Here is a 19,145-nt window from a genome sequence, read left to right on the forward strand (position 1 = left end):
AGTTGTTCTCCTTTCAGTTTTAGTTGTGGAGGGTGCCATTCAGCTTCAAGTTGTTGTCCTTTCAAGTCTTAGTTGTGCAGGGCGCAGCTCAGCTCCAGGTCCCGTTGCCGTGGCTAGTTGCAGGGGGGCACAGCCCACCATCCCTTGCGGGAGTCGAAACCGGCAACCTTGTGGTTGAGAGGACGCGCTCCAACCAACTGAGCCATCCGGGAGGCAGCTCAGCTCAAGGTGCCGTGTTCAATCTTAGTTGCAGGGGGCGCTGCCCACCATCCCTTGCGGGACTCCAGGAATTGAACTGGCAACCTTGTGGTCGAGAGCCCACTGGCCCATGTGGGAATCGAACCGGCAGCCTTCGGAGTGAGGAGCACGGAGCTCTAACCGCCTGAGCCACCGGGCGGGCGGGCCCCTGGTTCTATATTTTTAACCGGCACGTGGTTAAAAGATCCAGAGCTCATGGTTTAAAAAATAACAAGATAAACAACCAATGACAGAAACAAAGCCACAGGAGATCTAGATAGAGTTATCAGACTCTAACTATTCTGAATGTGTTCAAGGAAATTCTCTCAAATTGACAACTGAAGCAGACGACTAGAAACTATCAAAGAAAACCAAACCACAATTCTAGAACTGAAAAACGCAATGAGTTTAGGAACTTGGTGGCTAGGTTTAACGGCAGAATAGACAGACACAGCTGAAACCTGCACACAGATGTTTACGGCGGTGTTATACATAATTGCCAAAAATTGAAAGCGACCAAGACAGCTTTCCATAGGTGAACGGATAAACAAAGTGCCGTACGTCCGGAAAATAAAACGTTATTTGGTGATGACATTAGCTGCCAAGATACTAAAAGGCAGGGAGAAACCTTAAATGCATACTGCTAAGTGAAAGAAGCCAGTCTGAAAAGGCTACGCGTTCCACGATTCTAACTACGTGACGTTCCGAAAAAGGAAAAACTACAGAGACAGTGAAAAGACTAGTAGTTTCCGGGGGTTAAGGGAATGAGGGAGATCACAACAGGTGGAATACGGTATTTTTAGGGCAGTGACATTATTCCGTATGATACGACAGTGCTGGATAAATGACATTCCGCGTTTGTCAGAATCCATAGAACTGTACAATAAAAGAGTGAACTCTAAGGTAAACTATGGAATTGAGGTAATAACGCGTCGACATTGGTTCATCCATTGTAACAAATGTACCACACCAGACAAGATGTTAATAACAGGGGGAGCTGGAGAGATAAGGGGAAGGGAAATATGTGAGAACTCTGTACTTTCTGCTTGATTTTCCTTTAAATCTAAAACCTCTCTAGAAAACAAAGTCTATCAGTTGTTGTTGTTTGTTTCTTTTTTAACCTATGGCAAACAGTGACACAGGAGAGTTAGCATGTCCCTAGGCAGACAGGGAGGTCCCTGGTGGAATAAACAAAGACAGTCATATCCTAAAACTTCAGGTTTTGAAATCACGCCTTCGCTCCAGGACATAATGTAACGAGGCCTTGAGATTGATCATAAAATTCCTTTTGGCCTGACAAATGGAGCAGATCTGATAGACAAAGAGTGGGTTACTTTGCTAATTCCTTTAGGATGGGCAAGCAGAACAAACCCGGTAGACGAATCTCATTAGAAGGCGCCAGTTCCCCGTCGTATTCAAACAAGTTCCCTTCTTCAAACAGCTCCCCTTCCCCAAGCAGGCAAGGGAAGGTAGAAAAGCGAGAGCTTTTGCCTCAGTCATGGGGCACCCCCCATTCGGGACCCCCTCCCGCTCGGGAGCTGCCACCTCTTCTCCTGCCTCTAAGAAACTATTATCCTCTTTTGAAAAACTCTTTGCCTCTCCCTGGTCCGCGTTTCCACTCTTCGGCTTCGGGAGACACGATCCCGGCCCACACCCAGAAACTGCCGGCAGACCCCACATCACCTACATCATTTGGGGGCTCGCTCGGGATTGAAGGAGAGGTAAATATTATCTGTGCCTCTCTACTTGCCCACCCTGTGGGCCTTCATCTTTTTTTTTTTTTTTTTTTTTTTTTGTCTCCTTTACTCTCTCATGCAAACAGTAGTCCTCCGTCAGCCATTTAAATGCGAAAAGCGCGGCGGCTACTCTTAAGACTCGGAGGGCAGGTCTTGCAGGAGGGCAGGTCTCCCTGGAGGGCTCTGGTTGATCCCCTCGGGCACTGAGCCGGAGGAATGTCAGCCACAGTCTAACTGCCTTCTCTCTCGCTTTCTCATTTCTCTTTCCACGAGGAGACTGAATACTGGCGCGTGGCCAGGACGGTGGGCCTTTGCGGACAACTGAGCGAATTTCGGCCGTGGCCACTCTACGGAAAATTTCCAAAGGGTCCTTCGTTTCTCTCCCAGCCCGACTGCCCGTAAGGGTGCCAGCAAGATGACTCCTCTGTCTCTGCTGTTCTTTCATCCTGTCGCTGTCTCTCCTCAACATTTGAGACGCCGGTCTAGGGTCTCTTCCCTGCGGGACCTTCTCAACACTCCCTGCCGACCTCAAGACATCTTAGGGTAAGAACGTGAACCTCCGCCTCTATAGGACATCTCTTGTCACCCAGGATAAGATATACTGGCATTTAACATTTCCTCTCAAATCATCCCCTGCTCTTCCGTGATCTCACTGTACTCTGGGGACTGCAGGCAGCAACTCTGCTGCCTGGCTCCGCACCTCCCCCACCCACCCCCACCCCCCCGCCCCCACTCCCCCACCCCACCCCCACCCCGCTCAGCCAGCCGGGCGGCCACCACAGCCCAGAGGGGGAAAGGCCCCCAAAGCGCAACTCCTCCGGAGCACCACCCGCCAGGCCACCTCAGCCAACTCCAGGCAAAGTTTTCAAGGAGGACCAACATATTCCAGACTCACTTTACCTTAAGGAGGAAACTTGATCTGAAACCTTTTGGGGCTTCCGTTTTTTCTCTTTTTTGCACTCTCTTACCCACTGGGAATCAAAACGTCCCCACTTGCCTTTCCGCACAGGCTACGTACCCAAGCTCCAAGCCTTGAGTATGTACTCCGCCCTTAAATACCTTTATTCAGAAGGCTACTGTTATATTAATCGTGCAATCAATTTCTGTGATGCCCGGAGTCGCGGTACACACCCCGCTACTTTAAAGCGTCCCATCATAGGCCACAGCCTTTTATCGGCCTGTAGGCCAACGCCGAACATTCAGGGTAGGCGCCCACCCGGAGGCCCGGGCCGGGCCGCCCAGGTAAGCGCGAATAATCCTGGCGCGCCTCGGAACCAGTCGCGCGGTGTGGTGTCCGTGGCCCACGCGTCTGGGGGACGCCTCAGAGCAGATTGTGGGAGACGACTTGCGAATTGCGAAGGGACGCCTTTCTCTTCTTCCTCCCTTTCCGATGGGCCATCAGCCCTCACGCGCCTACACCCCCCTGAACTGCATCTTGAAATATTGGGACAAATTTGACCCTCAGACTCTGAAGAAACAGCGCGTGATTTCCTTCTGTTCAGAGGTTTGGCCTAAATACTCATTGGAAGATGGGAAGACTTGGCCTTCTGAGGGAAGTGTTAATTATAATAACACTATCGTGCCACTAGACCTGTTTTGCAGAAAGGAGGGCAAATGGTCAGAAGTTCCATATGTTCAGGCTTTTTTTGCCCTGAGGGACAACCCAAATCTCTGTAAGAAACGTAAAGTTGAGCCGGCTCTTTTGGCTGTGATCTCTTGCCTCCCTTCCCCCAATGAGTCCCTTTTTAAGGGGACTCCTCCTAAGGGGACGCCTTCTAGGGGGACTCCTTCTAAGGAGACTCTCCCTAGGGAGACCCCTCCTCAAGAGACTCTTCCAAGAGAACTCCAGCGGGATCCTCCTCTCCTGAGGAGGACCCTTCGACAAACACCCATCTCCTGATCCACCTATAAACAGGAATGTGTGAGGCTGAGGTCACTGAAGGGAAAAAAGCGGCACGTTCGAAAGCCAAGTGGCTAATTCTCCAGCCAGCGCCCTTACTCCGCTGCTCTAAGTCCTAGGACTACGACGACCACCCACAGTGAGATTCATCAGAAGGGAAACAGCCTTTAGATTGGAGTCCCAAAATACTAAAGTCACAATACCTGTCACTGAATTTGTCAAGAAAATGGCTTAAATATCTAGCTATTTCAAAATACCAAAATACCGAGGTGTTAATTACTAGGTACATCGTAAGTTCATCTCTTTCTAACTTCTTGTCACACGAATGTTAGGAGACATTAAGCTCTGTTGATAAATATATTTTATTACTAAAACCGATGCTTTTAAAGGTTGCCAAATAGATTCCTGGGTTTGCCAGTGCAAGTGCCAATTGCTTGCTTTTGGTTGTCAGTATACACGTCACCAGAATAATTTTCTGTGTTTTATATTTTCCCAATCCGATCCTTGGTTACTCAAAAATTAAGTCTAAAAAACTAACTTTTGCTAACAGTCAAGGAAATTTTTATATCATACATCTGCTAAAGTTCATGTGCCTTCCTCAGTGTCAGCTACAGGCCAATATAAGGAAACTTCCTTAGCCTAATGTTGTTCCCTAACTGGCAGGGAAACCTAATGGTTCTGACCCGCTGTTCTGACATCCCCGATTAAGAGGCTCAGATCCTAGAAAAGGCCAGGAATCTGTTTAAATGTCTTTTTAACAGCCAAGGCAGAAAACCGAGGAATAAAGGAACAGTGAGACCAGAGCCTGAGACCAGAGACAGGCCAGACTTCTGGCCACAGTTATAGACGACCCAGGGCTGAAGCCACCTCAGGACACCCCAAATGCCCCAGAGGGAAAGCTCCAGATAAAAGAGCCTACTCCGGATATACAAGCCCAGATCACTGGATTCCTAAACCTCCAAAACAGCTGCGCCCCCTGTACAGACTACAGGGCACTACACCAGAGAGTAGGCCTCGTTCTGAAGGGAGCAAGGACCAGCTCCCTCCCCAAAAATGGCTGTCATCACTGTTGGGCCTGAAGTTCCCAGTGGCTCCCAGGCTGTTCTCGTCACAGGGGGTGAATCTGTGGGTGACCCTGACGTGGTAAGCCTATTAATTTTCTAATTGATATAGAAGCCATTTATTCTGTCTCAACTGCTCACGCGGGACCTTTTTCCTCTGAAAACTGCTTTGGGGTTGTAAAGATAAAGACAGCCCCCAGATTTGGGCTCACTTTGCTCAGCCTGTTTCTTATCATTGGTCTATACCTTAAAGAAAATATAAAATAAACAAGATTAAACTTCAGAAAGACTCGGAAACTATTTAAGTAAACAACTAGACCTCTTAGCACGCGGCTGACCCGCTTGCCTCCAGGCCATAGCTACAGCTGCCATCCTAGTTCCCAAAGCCACCAATGGGACAAGACTGAACCGTTTTCCTTCTTGCCCCACACCACATTCAAGGCTTTTGTAATGCTAATAAGCGTCACAGGCTCACTGATAGTTGCCTCCTACAACATCAGGCCTTCTTCAGAGGTCCTGTAATTCAAACGCGGACCTGCTCCACCCTTAATCTTGCCACCTTCCTCCCAGAGACAGAGGAAGAATTAACTGCCAATAAGTTTTAATACAAGCCTGTACGGCTAAAACAGACGTACAAAAAAATACCCCTAGACAACCCAGATCGGACGTTCTTCACTGATGAGCGTTCTTTTACAGACAAGGACATACGAAAGGCTAGATGGTCAAATGGCTTATTCAATAACAACAACCCTAAACGCCACCTCACAGGCTATCCATGCCATGAGACAAAAGTTAGGACAGGTCAGAATAACAGTTCTCAAACAAAGCTGCCACCCATTATCGACTTCTCAAACACAATCAAAAACATACAAAGTCTAAAGGGTTATGCTGTTTCAGTCTCTCTGATAGTTCACAGTTAATTCAAGGTTTCCAACATTAAACTGAAAACGAGATTCTTTGGTTGAGATTTGTCCTTCCTTCCTTCCCGGCTTCCTAGCTTAACAGGACTTAAAGAAGCCTTTCTTATGTTTCTGTTATTCATTATTACAGGAATCGTCTCTTGCTGCTGCCTACGGTGTATCTCTGCCTGTGGACCACTCACGAGCTGGCGACGACATGGCCTCCAAAGCAACAAACTCTTCATCTGGATATGCTCATCTACCGGGGACCCTTAGCTACACCTCTGGACAAGCCCTAGCTGCTGGTCTCTCTCTACGTCGTCCCTCCTCAGCCTGAAGTAGCCAGAGCGGTCGTCGCCCCTATCCCCGAACGGCAGTTAGGGTTTCATCTTCAGAGGGCGGCTTGATACAGGAGAGTTAGCATGTCCCTAGGTAGACAGGGAGGTCCCTGGTGGAATAAACAAAGAGTCATATCCTAAAACTTCAGGTTTTGAAGTCACTCCTTCGCACCTGTTTATATGGAACACTTCACTACAGGGGACAGGGTTTGTGATGTTTATAACTCTGAAGGAAGACTGAGAACACACTACGTTGGTCCGGGACCGGGCGGTGATCTCATCACGAGGTCACAGTCGCTCCCGAAAGACATGTTCGGGCGACTTCTCCAGCAATATTCAACATGCAGAGGGAGCATGGAAGGTGTAACTGGCCCAGGGTGAGAGTTCAGCGGACGGAAGGAGTATACATGAAGGAAAAGGGAACAAGGGATTTAGAGGGTGTTGGCAGGAGTGTGGCTTCCGTGACTGACCCAGGCTGATTTATGCTATTGGTAAAAACTGGCGGTGTTGAGGAAGGTGGAGATTTAATGGTCTCTGGTGCCATCTGTTGCCCAACTAAACGAAGAACTACCAGCTTCCCATTAATCCCTGAAGAACTATCCACCTGGAGAGGAGAAGAAATGCCTGATTTTAGCAATGTCCCGCAAAACGCCACCCTCCCAAGGCCGAGCTAGGGGCAGGGTGGGAGGTGGTAGTGGGCGGTTCAACTGCAGTGGCATCTGCTGTGGACAGCAGAGAAACAGCCGGTTTCAAAGAAGCCTCCCCTCATAGCGGAGGACCAGTAGTCCCAGGCCGGCTGTGAGGGGAAAACACAAGGTGCTTTTCAGATCTGTATGCATAGTCCGCTATCTACATATGATTATATTGGTATGTCTTCTCCCAAGGGTGAGCCTCTCTGTCACCCACCTATCTGGTGGTGGTGGTAATGACCCAGTTCTAGTTTTTCTTTCATGTATTCTTGTTACCTAGAGGAAGATATAGCCATATCCAGTCAATATAAACTTAACACTCTCTTGAAAAGGTTGTCTCAATAATCAAGTGAACTATGAACAGACTGACAATTAGGTTCGAGAACTCATCCTAGAAAAAGTGCCACGTACCTCACTGCTGAGCATCACGATGGTCACCTTCGAAGTACTCCCCTTGGGAAGCTACGCGCCCACACAAGCGCCTAGTCCACCCTTCAAAGCGATCGCGGACCTCCTTTCCTGGAATGGCCGTCAGAGCTGTCATCGTATTACCCTTGATGTCCCGAATGTCATCCAAATGTCTTCCTTGCAATATTTCCTTTGTCTTCGGGTAAAGAAAGAAGTCATTGGGGGCCAGATCAGTTTAGTTTTCCTTAAGTTTGAATTACGGGGTAGAGAAGCATCTTAATCTTGTCTGGGCTTCGACTCCTCGAGGTGGTCATTTGGCCCTTTGCTACACGACCATTCGGCTCATCTACAAATGTACACTTCATCCTCCACTGGTTACCTTTCCCAGAATAGCGTCTCCTCTGATCCGATAGGGAGCACCTTCGGAACATCTGGAAGCTTCTGCCAGCTGCAGGTAGTCTTGGCATTATTCCGAAATAAAGATACTCAGCTCTTGTCACTTCCTTTGGGGGGAGGGAGGTGTCACAAATGATATAGGACGCACATTTTATTCCCTTAGATACACACGCTTTTAGCTTGCGTTGACACCCTTGATGGAATTCTCTATGTGCTGAAATGTAACCACGGGTGTGTGTAAGCGGTACAATAGACTCCAGTGGAGTTGTATCAGCACTGTGGGACTGAACCCCCTCTGCCGTTTTGGGGTGTTTTTTAATCTTATTTTTGTGGATAATCTGGGTTACTCAATATCATCGTTCTAAAAGTCATTATGAATCTAACAAGATTAACTTTAACAAAAACTTGAACCATAACCTTTACTATTCAAGGATTTAACTTTAAGTCATTTTTACAGTATTATGTTCCGGCAATTCATTTGCATTGCCCACGATCATCTTTTCTCTTTCCAACTCAGATGACTTTTGTATCATTTAGTAACACTGTGTTTTTCCTACTGCTGGTCATGAAATGAATTTAGTGGGTCATAACAAGGAGTTTCCTCTTTTTTTTCTTTTTTTTTCTTTTTCCAAAGTGAAACATTTTATTTCAACGATACGTTTATCCCGGGGTGACCCCTGAGGAGCAGGGTCTCCCTTCTGCTGGGAGTTAAGTTCCCCACAGCTGTGTGGCCCCCAGGGGAGACAGGGCTGATGCCTGTCAAAAGGCGTTCCTGCTCCTGGCCCTGAAGCAAACACCTCCACCCCTCAGCAGATCCGGGAGCGCCCGCCGGGAGATCCACACCTCTGCTTGCCCCAGGTCCTCCCGCATCCGCTGAGGCCCCCTCTGCGTGCCCCTTGCCCCTGACTCTCCCTGCACGCGGCCGCGCGCCGCCCGGCGACCCCCGCTGGCGCGCGTGCGCGCGCTGGCGCGCCCCCGCGCGCTTTTGGCGGTCTCGGGCACGCGCGTCCATTGTTCCCTACTGCATCCCGGCAACAGGCCCAACGGTGGGCACTTCGCCTTCAGCCCTGTTGACAGCTGAAGGAGCTGGCTAGGAGCCTGCTGTCGAGCCAAAGACAGACCTCACCCAAGTGACCCATGGGCGGTTATCAGGGCAGGATCTGTCTCCCACGCCCGCCCCGGGCACCCGAGGGCCAGCACCACGGCGCTCGCCATGCCCACCGCGTTCACTGGGCCCGCCATCCTCACACAGCGGTCCGTGCCCCTCCGTTCTCTCGCAGGCCAAACTGCAGGTATCTGAGGAGTTTGCCTTCGTGCTTTCTCACAGCATCTCGGCGGCGATGTTCCATGCTCTCTCAAATGCTGCGCACTTTTCTGGGGTCCCTCATCTCAATCAGCAGGCATGGCCATCAGAGGGAAGCGGTGCTGTCGGCTCTGCACGCACAGATGGCCTGTAGCTCAGTGTCTCCGGTGGCCAATCAGGGAAGGAACCCTGATGGCACTGGGCGAGCACGGTCTGCTTTTAGGCCCCTGGGGGTCCAGGGAGGCCACTCAGTCTTCGTGCCCAGGCCTGGGACTCTGCGGAGAATCCTCCAGGCGACGAGCTCAGGAGACACGGGAAGGAACCCCGACGGCACTGGGCGAGCACGGTCTGCTTTCAGGCCCCTGGGGGTCCAGGGAGGCCACTCAGTCTTCTTGCCCAGGCCTGGGACTCTGCGGAGAATCCTCCAGGCGATGATCTCAGGAGACACGGGAAGGAACCCCGACGGCACTGGGCGAGCACGGTCTGCTTTCAGGCCCCTGGGGGTCCAGGGAGGCCACTCAGTCTTCGTGCCCAGGCCTGGGACTCTGCGGAGAATCCTCCAGGCGACGATCTCAGGAGACACGGGAAGGAACCCCGACGGCAGTGGGCGAGCACGGTCTGCATTTAGGGCCCTGGCGGTCTCTTGCCTCATTCCCAGGCCTGGGCTTCTGCAGAGAATCCCCCATAGGGAGGTCTCAGAAGACAAGGGCGACAAGAAATCCCAGACCTCCGTGCTAATCTCCTGCCCCAGAAGAAATGCCATCACGAGCTCATACAGCTCCACCCGAGGTTTCCCGCCTGCGCAGAGGAAGAGACGTACAGCCACAGCCACATCCCGTGCTCGGCTATTCCAGAAATCCTCCAAAAAAGTGAGCCAGGAGGGTCCTTCTCCTTCCTCGGCTCCCGGCCTTTCCCAGAAGTGCCAGCGTGAAAAGGAGGCAGATGGAACAAAGGGGCAGAGGCGAACCCGGACAGACGGCTCACCCACACGTGACGGTTCCAGGCCTCGAAAACGAAAGACTTGTCTTCTGCCGCGCAGGCGAGGGGACCCTGTGAGACTGCCAACACCCCCTGAGCTGGGCTTCCGAGTCACAGCGGCACACCTAGATGCGGAGAAGCAAGCTGCACTCCAGAGCATCCACAGAGCACTTCGGGGAGGTGAGACGGAGGCCATCCCAGACCTCAGTGCCATATGTGCTGTATGGAGCGGTCCTGCACCAGCTGTCCTTGCAGCTCCCAGCACGAATCCATAGGTGGCGAAGTACAGGAGGAAGCACGCCTGCTAAGGCCCAGTGACTCTCCCAGATTCTGCTGGAGGGGCTACCTCTGTGCATCTTTGTCACCCAGGAAGCACAGTCCACCAGGCTCCCTCTTCTGCCAGCCAGAGGCCCTGAAACGAGATAGCACCCTAACTATAGAAGTTTTAAGTCCCCTCACTATAGTAGTTTCCAGTCCCCTCAATAAGGAAGTTTTAAGCCCCTTCAGTATACAAGTTTTAAACCCCTCACTGTATGACTTTCCAGTCCCCTCAATTTAGAAGTTTTAAGACCCCCTCAGAATAGAAGTTTTAAGTTCCCTCAGTATAGAAGTTTTAAGTCCCCTCACTATAGAAGTTTTAAGTCCCCTCACTATAGAAGTTTTAAGGCCTTTCAGCATAGAAGTTTTCAGCCCCCTAGTATAGAAGCTTAAAGCCCTCTTAGTATAGAAGTTTTAAGCCCCCTCACTATAGAACTTTTTAAGCCCCCTCACTATAGAACTTTTTAAGCCCCCTCACTATAGAAGTTTTAAGGCCCCTCAAAATAGCAGTTTTCAGCCCACACCATAGAAGTTTCAAGTCCCCTCAGAATAGAAGCTTTAAGTCCCCTGAGTATACAAGTTTTAAGCCTCATCGGTATTGAAGTTTTCAGCCCCCTACTATAAAAGTTTTCAGCCCCTCACTATATGAGTTTTAAGTCCCCTCACTGTAGAAGTTCCCAGTCCCCTCAGAATAGAAGTTCTAAATCCCCTGAGTATACAAGTTTTAAGCCCCATCGGTATAGAAGTTTTCAGCCCCCTACTATACAAGTTTTCAGCCGCGTCACTATGTGAGTTTTAAGTCCCCTCACTACAGAAGATTTAAGTCCCCTCAGAAGAGAAGTTCTAAATTCCCTCACTGTAGAAGTTTTATGTCCCCTCAGTATAGAAGTCTTAAGAGCCCTCAGTAAAGAAGTTTCAAATCCCCTCACTATGGAAGCTTAAATTCCCTTACTATAGAAGTTTTAAGCCCCTCACTATGGAAGTTTTAAGCCCCATCAGTGAACAAGTTTCAAATCTTCTCACTATAGAATAGTAAGTTCCCTCACTATAGAAGTTTTAAGCGCCCTCACTAGAGAAGCTTTAAGCCCCCTCGGTAAGAAGTTTTCAGTGCCGTACTATAGAAGTTTTCAGCCCCTCACTATAGAACTTTTAAGCCCCCTCACTAAAGAAGTTTTCAGCCCCCTCACTATATGAGTTTTAAGTCCCCTCACTGTAGAAGTTTTCAGCCCCCTACTACGGAAGTTTTAAACCCCCCTCACTAGAGAAGTTGTAAGTCACCTCACTATAGAAGCTTTAAGGCCCCTCAGAATAAGTTTTAAACCCCCTCACTGTAGAAGTTTTAAGGCCCCTCAGAAGAGAAGTTTTACTTCCCCTCAGTAAAGAAGTTTTAATCCCCTCACTTTGGAAGCTTCAAGTCCCCTCACTGTAGATGTTTTAAGCCCCACACTAAAGAAGTTTTAAGCCCCCGCACTATAGAAGTTTTCAGTCCCATCAAAATAGAAGTTTTAAGTCCCCTCACTATAGAAGGTTTAAGGCCCCTCAAAATAGCAGTTTTAAGCCCACACCATAGAAGTTTCAAGTCCCCTCAGAATAGAAGTTTTAAGTCCCCTGAGTATACAAGTTTTAAGCCCCATCGGTATAGAAGTTTTCAGCCCCCTACTATACAAGTTTTCAGCCGCGTCACTATGTGAGTTTTAAGTCCCCTCACTACAGAAGATTTAAGTCCCCTCAGAAGAGAAGTTCTAAATTCCCTCACTGTAGAAGTTTTATGTCCCCTCAGTATAGAAGTCTTAAGAGCCCTCAGTAAAGAAGTTTCAAATCCCCTCACTATGGAAGCTTAAATTCCCTTACTATGGAAGTTTTAAGCCCCATCGGTGAAGAAGTTTCAAATCTTCTCACTACAGAATAGTAAGTTCCCTCACCATAGAAGTTTTAAGCGCCCTCACTAGAGAAGCTTTAAGCCCCCTCGGTAAGAAGTTTTCAGTGCCGTACTATAGAAGTTTTCAGCCCCTCACTATAGAACTTTTAAGCCCCCTCGCTAAAGAAGTTTTCAGCCCCCTCACTATATGAATTTTAAGTCCCCTCACCATAGAAGTTTCAAGTCCCCTCAGAATAGAAGTTTTAAGTCCCCTGATTATACAAGTTTTCAGCCCCATCGGTATAGGAGTTTTCAGCCCCCTCACTATATGAGTTTTAAGTCCCCTCACTATAGAAGTTTTAAGTCCCCTCACTATAGTAGTTTCAAGTCCCCTCAATTAGGAAGTTTTAAGCCCCTTCAGTATACAAGTTTTAAACCCCTCACTATATGACTTTTAAGTCCCCTCAATTTAGAAGTTTTAAGACCCCTCAGAATACAAGTTTTAAGTCCCCTCACTATAGAAGTTCTAAGTCCCCTCAATATGGAAGTCTTAAGACCCCTCAGGATACAAGTTTTCAACCCCTCACTATGTGAGTTTTAAGTCCCCTCACTACAGAAGATTTAAGTCCCCTCAGAATAGAGGTTCTAAATTCCCTCACTGTAGAAGTTTTATGTCCCCTCACTATAGAAGTCTTAAGCGCCCTCAGTAAAGAAGTTTCAAATCCCCTCACTATGGAAGCTTAAAGTCCCTCACTATAGAAGTTTTAAGCCCCTCACTATAGAAGTTTTAAGCCCCCTCACTATGGAAGTTTTAAGCCCCCTCACTATGGAAGTTTTAAGCCCCATCGGTGAAGAAGTTTCAAATCTTCTCAGTATAGAATAGTAAGTTCCCTCACCATAGAAGTTTTAAGCGCCCTCACTATAGAAGTTTTAAGCCACTCACTATAGAAGTTTTAAGTCCCCTCAGAATAGAAGTTTTAAGTCTCCTGAGTATAGAAGTTTTAAGCCCCTTCGGTATAGAACATTTCAGACTCCTACTATAGAAATTTTCAGCGCCCTCACTATAGAAGCTTTAAGCCCCCTCACTAAAGAATTTCTCAGCCCCCTCACTATATGAGTTTTCAGTCCCCTAAAAATAGAAGCTTTAAGTCCCCTCACTAAAGAATTTTTCAGCCCCCTCACTATATGAGTTTTAAGGCCCCTCACTATAGAAGTATTCAGTCCCCTCAGAATAGAAGTTTTAAGTCCCCTGCGTATAGAAGTTTTCAGCCCCCTACAACAGAAGTTTTAAGCCCCCTCACTATAGAACTTTTAAGCCCCCTCACTTAAGAATTTTTCAGCCCCCTCACTATAGAACTTTTAAGCCCCCTCACTAAAGAATTTTTCAGCCCCCTCACTATAGAACTTTTAAGCCCCCTCACTGGAGAATTTTTCAGCCCCCTCAGAATAGAAGTTTTACGCCCCCTCACTAAAGAATTTTTCAGCCCCCTCACTATAGAACTTTTAAGCCCCCTCACTGGAGAATTTTTCAGCCCCCTCAGAATAGAAGTTTTAAGCCCCCTCACTAGAGAATTTTTCAGCCCCCTCACTATAGAAGTTTTCAGTCCCCTAAAAATAGAAGTTTTAAGGCCCCTCAGAATAGCAGTTTTAAGCCCCCTCACCATAGAAGTTTCAAGTCCCCTCAGACTAGAAGTTTTAAGTCCCCTGAGTATAGAAGTTTTAAGTCCCCTGAGTATACAAGCTTTAAGCCCCATCGGTATAGAAGTTTTCAGCCCCCTACTGTACCAGTTTTCATCCCCCTCACTATAGAACTTTTAAGGCCCCCTAGGAATAGAAGTTTTACTTCCCTTCAGTAAAGAAGTTTTAATCCCCTCACTTTGGAAGCTTCAAGTCCCCTCAATGTAGAAATGTTAAGCCCCCTCACTATAGAAGTCGTCAGACCCTCACTATAGAAGTTTGAAGCACGCTCCGTATAGAATTTTAAGCCCCCCTCAATAGAGAAGTTTTAAGCCTCTTCAGTATAGGAGTTTAAAGCCCCCTTAATATAGAAGTTTTAAGCCCCCTCAGTGAAGAACTTTCAAGTCTTTCACTATAGAAGAGTAAGCCCCCTCACTGTAGAAGTTTTAAGCCCCCTCACTGTAGAAGTTTTAAGCCCCCTCACTATGGAAGTTTTCAGCCCCGTGTCGTGCGGGACGGCCTGCGGGATCTATGCTCCCGCCCCCCACATAAGAACGCAGGATGTGGTGAGGCCAAAAAGGAATACCCACAGAGCCATAGATAGGGGAGTCATACCACTATGATCTCACTGGAGGCTGGGTTCACAGGACGTGCGACCTGCTGTCCGCTTTCCGGCCAACCGACCGACTCTCCTTGAGTCTCTTCGAATCTCCTCCACTTCCCTCGACTCTCCTCCGTAGCCGTGGCAGTTATATTAGTGGCCAATGGCTCAGTGGTTACAGCTGACGGCCAACCAGCCACAGCTAAGACGGCCATCTACCACCCGAGCCAACAGCCCTCCACCTGAGGCCGAGAGCCTGGAAACTGCTCTCTGGGGCTCTGTCCCCACACTCCACCGCTACAGGGTCTCCCCTCGCAATCTACTCGACAAGCGTCTTCCGCGAGGGGCCCTGTGCGAGGAGCCTGGAGGTGAATGCAATATCCTGGGCACAGCCAGGGTTTCTCAGGGCACCACCAGTCCTTCGGGGCACAGCCGGACTTCCTGGACTTCTTCGGGTACCACCAGTCTCCTCCTGCCCTCCTGGCAGGTGGTACTGTCGCACGGTAACCACGCGCCAAGGCTGCGGCAACACTTGAGGAGGGTGGTGAGCATGCCCGCGTGTCACCGCTTTCACCACCCGGATCCAGAGACGGAACTCTCCTACCGACGACTTCGGTAAGCTGAGGCCATGTAGCACGTCCACCGCTAGAATATACTCCGGAACGGGGGAGACTTAAACCTTTTAGGTACGAGGGGGAAGCCTTCCTATAGCCAGTGGTAAGGAAACGGCTTTCACGGTCACAGTCTTCCCCCCCCCCCCCCTCGTAGCCATCAATGCAGATTGCTGGTCCGGGGAACAGTTCTGCGTTCCCATAAACAAGACTGCAGTCTGAGCCAGTGTCAACTAGGGCCAAAACCCTCTGCACATTAGAAGGGGACCAATGTAGGGACAGTTCCACGTGGGGCCTCCGGTCCCTGCTCGTCCCCTCTGACCGGGTACCTTGGCCCCACCCCTAATCAAGCTGAAAGGAGTCGGCCTCAAGCGGCTGCATGAAGTCCTGGAGGAACACGGGTCGGGTCGCGCTTTCCCAGACTTCTCCCTTAGGCTTCTCCGGAATTGTTGTTTCCAAAGTTCCAGCAGGAGTGCATTGGGTTGTCGGTCTATTTTCTTCCGATCGACCCCTGCTGCCACGAGATCACGCCACATCCGTGCGCGCGTTACTCTCTGAGGCCCGCGACCTCGCCCCTTTACCTTTGGTTTGGGCTTCCAGGTCTCAACTGCGCGGACCTCCTGTCTTAACTTCCTTCGCCTCCGGCTTTCAACATCCCCTACGGTGGCCATGGCAGTTGTAACTTCATGGATCCGTCGCCCCACATACGGTGTAAGAATAGCCACCGAGGATCCCAAAGCACTCGCAGGTGCAGTATCCAAAACCAGATCTCTCCTGCTGGCTGTTAAAAGCTCGTCATCCGGCCCCTGCATGTTAAGGTGAAAACTAGCATGTCTCATACCCATCTCACGGATGACCTGCGTAAGTTCCGTATATGACTGCCATTGACTCACAGTGTCTGGCAGCTCGCCAGCCTGTCCCCATACTGTGCGTACCGCAGCAGTCAGCCACTCCATTAGAGAATGGTTGCCCTGGTCGTGGGCCAACCTATGGCAGTGCTGTAACCTTTGTCGCAGGGACGGATGCACTGTCACGAAGGCTAGCTTTTCCATCTCGCCTGGGGAGCAGAGAATGCTGTCTGCTCCCTCATCCCATAAACGTAGTAGCCAAGCCGAGACTGGCTCTCCAGAGCGCTGTCGGTACCGCCTCCCCAGCTCCTGCAACTCAGTGGGAGTGTACGGGGTGTAGGCTGTGCACTGGGTCACAGCTGGCTTGCCGGCAGCAACGCCCCCGGGGCCCAAAGGTTGCTCACGTTTTACCCTTTGCTTCAAGATTGGCCGGGCTTGGGGCTTGGGAACCACGTTGTCTCCACTCGCTTCCTCCGCCTCTAGCTCAGAGTCTCCACTGTGGGGCCCCTCTTCCAACAGGCGGACCCGAGCTTCCAGTGCCTCCAACCGGGACACCTGGTCCGGCACCTGGGCCATTTCATGAAGCGCGTTTTCCGTGTTGAGACTCAAGGCCGTGAGGAACATCCGGACCACGCGGCCAGGTGTAGCCCTCTCCTCCTCCGGCAACCGCTCAGCCAGAGCCTGCAGGGCCCTCTCCCCGCTGGCCGGAGAGCCGTCCATGTCCTCCCACCGCTCCTTGTGGATCCAACTCCTGAGAACAGCGGCCACCGGGCACCACACACTGTGCGGTGGCCACACGTCCTCCTGCCCAGAGACAGACTCCATTCCTACCTGGTCGGAATCTTGCTCACCGTGCCAGGTGTCTGAGTGGGTGGAGTCCTCCGCAGAGGATGTCCGCAACCCTCGGAGCCCAAGGCCGCAGCAGATCACCAAAATGAAGGCAACGCCGTCCATGGCCAAGAGGGTGGTGTGCCAGCTGGAGGCTTGAGTCTCCCAGGCAGAGCGTGCCTCCCGTTCCCGTTGTCGCTCCTCATGGGCCTCCCGAAGCTGGGCTCTCACACGCACAAACTGCTCCACCATCCTTCGGTAGGTTTTGGGGGCACCGTACCCCGCTTACGAAACTGAGCTTTTATACGTATAAACTGCTCCAGGACATTCCGGAGAGTTTCGGCCGACACCACACCCTGCTCGCTGCGCCATCTGTCGTGCGGGACGGCCTGCGGGGTCTCTGCTCCCGCTCCCCACATAAGAACGCAGGATGTGGTGAGGCCAAAAAGGAACACCCACGGAGCCACAGGTAGGGGAGTCGTACCACTACGGTCTCACTGGAGGCTGGGTTCACACGACGACGACGTGCGACCTGCTGTCTGCTTTGCTGCCAACCCACCCCACCGACTCCTCGACTCTCCTCAACTTCCCTCGACTCTCCTCCGCAGCCGCGGCAGTTATATTAGCGGCCGATGGCTCAACGGTTACAGCTGACGGCCGTCTACTACCCGAGCCAGCACCCCTCCACGTGAGGCCGAGAGCCTGGAAACTGCTCTCTGGGGCTCTGTCCCGACACCCCCTCACTATAGAAGGTTTAAGCCCCCTCACTCTAGAAGTTGAAAGTCCCCTCTTCTTCTCCCTCTGCTCCGGACCCCTCTGGTTGTTCCTCTCCTCCCTGACCTCAGCTAGTTCAACTCCCCCCCACCGTTTCAACCAGTTGTTCCCCCCACTCCCCCCCGCATCACATTCCGATACTTCCTCCACCACTGCCCAGCTTCCTCCGGACCTTTCTTCCCCTCCTCAACCTGATCCGGGCAACCTTATGCACCCCCAGCCACCCAGATCCCTCTCAGGGAAGTGGCCGGCGGTGAAGGCCCTGTTGGGGTCCATGTGCCTTTCTCGATGACAGACCTGAGTCACATTGAATCTAAGCTAGGCTTCTTTTCTTCTGGTCCCTCCCGCTCTCCTAAAGAGTTCGAATACCTCACATCTATATTGTCCCTTCCACGTGTACTAACCCATGAGAGGGATCCTAGCATTCCAAAAGCTAGGGAGACAGCCCAATCCGGACCGGACCGCTTAAAGAGAGACCATATGGTTAATTGTCTCCTTCGGGGCACGAAGGCAGCCGTTCAGAAAGCTGTCAGTTATGAAAAAGTTAGGGAAATCTACCAGGACCGCCATGAGAACCCAGCTGTTTTATTCTCTCTCGCCTTTCAGAAGCCCTACAAACCTACACCAATATTCATGCTGACTCTCCGCATGGCAGAGCTGCCTTAGCCACGCATTTCGTCTCCCGGTGGGCCCCTGATATTCGCAGGAAGCTTCAGAAATTAGAGAAGGGTCCTCACCCCCCCCTCCCAAACAGATCTTTTAGCACCGGCCTTTAAGGTCTTCAATAATCCAGACGAGGAGAGTAGACAGGCCCATACCCAGGCCTTCCAGATGGTTGCCGCAGCAGTTTCCCAGGCCGTAAGTTAGGCCGGGCCTGCCCCAAAGGAAAGAACTGGGACCCCAATCCTCTGCGCAGCCTAATTACCAAGTGCCTGCTTTAAATGTGGCCTCCCGGGACACTGGAGCCGCTCTTGCCCTAACCCAAGGCCTCCTGCTAAGCCTGGCCACCCCTAGGAGGCCGTGGTGGCCAGTGGACGTCAGATTGCCCTCCAGCCCCTCCATGTCTTTCCTTCAAGACACGGGGGCCACTTACTCGGCACTCCCTGAATTTTCCGGCAAGCTCTCTCCCTCCCTCGGCTCGATTGTGGGGTCGATGGGATACTTTCTCACCCCATAGCTACCCGCCAGAGGGACATCCTTTTAAGATTCTCCTCCCCGCGCTTCTCTCCCTCACTTTCGTTATGCACTGCAGGGGCCACCAAAGGGGCTCTGGCCTTGTTGCCATCGGTAACAACAAGGCTGACAGGGAGGCATGCCGGGCCATCCCCCGCAGGGCCATCGTCCACAGCTCTCTGGAGAGCCTGTTACCAGTCAGGGAGCCCTGGGGGGTGGGGGGGGGCCTGGCTTGCCTCCACCGGAAAACTGCCCCTACTATCCACGTCCCTCCTCCCTGTTGCCCTTTCCCGCCTCCGCGCTGCACCGCACCCCCCCCCTCCCCCGGGCTCCAACTTTCCTCAGCCCGTTTTGCTACCCTTACTTAGGTAAGTCTTCCCTCTTTCATCCTCCGTCCGACTCGGTCAGATTTGCCGCCGGATACAAGACCTAGCGCTAGGCCTGACCGTGTCCCGGGGCCAGGCCCCTGGGTCAGCCGTCGGCAGGGACGCCTGCCCCGGTCTGCACCCTTC

At 51.0% G+C, this 19,145-nt stretch overlaps 1 protein-coding gene across 1 annotated transcript; it reads left to right on the forward strand.

Annotated features, from left to right (window-relative positions):
* Positions 1-9,066: 9,066 nt before the first annotated feature.
* Positions 9,067-10,559, forward strand: LOC148755781 (putative POM121-like protein 1). The gene is made up of 2 exons (XM_088789861.1): positions 9,067-9,117; positions 9,477-10,559. The coding sequence occupies exons 1-2, from the start codon at positions 9,067-9,069 to the stop codon at positions 10,218-10,220; spliced, it is 795 nt and encodes a 264-aa protein (XP_088645987.1). The 3' UTR covers positions 10,221-10,559.
* The last annotated feature ends 8,586 nt before the right edge of the window (positions 10,560-19,145 follow it).

This window comes from Rhinolophus sinicus, chromosome 14 (assembly GCF_057876585.1).
Source record: "Rhinolophus sinicus isolate RSI-liver-muscle chromosome 14, RSI-T2T, whole genome shotgun sequence".
Lineage (NCBI taxonomy): Eukaryota > Metazoa > Chordata > Mammalia > Chiroptera > Rhinolophidae > Rhinolophus > Rhinolophus sinicus.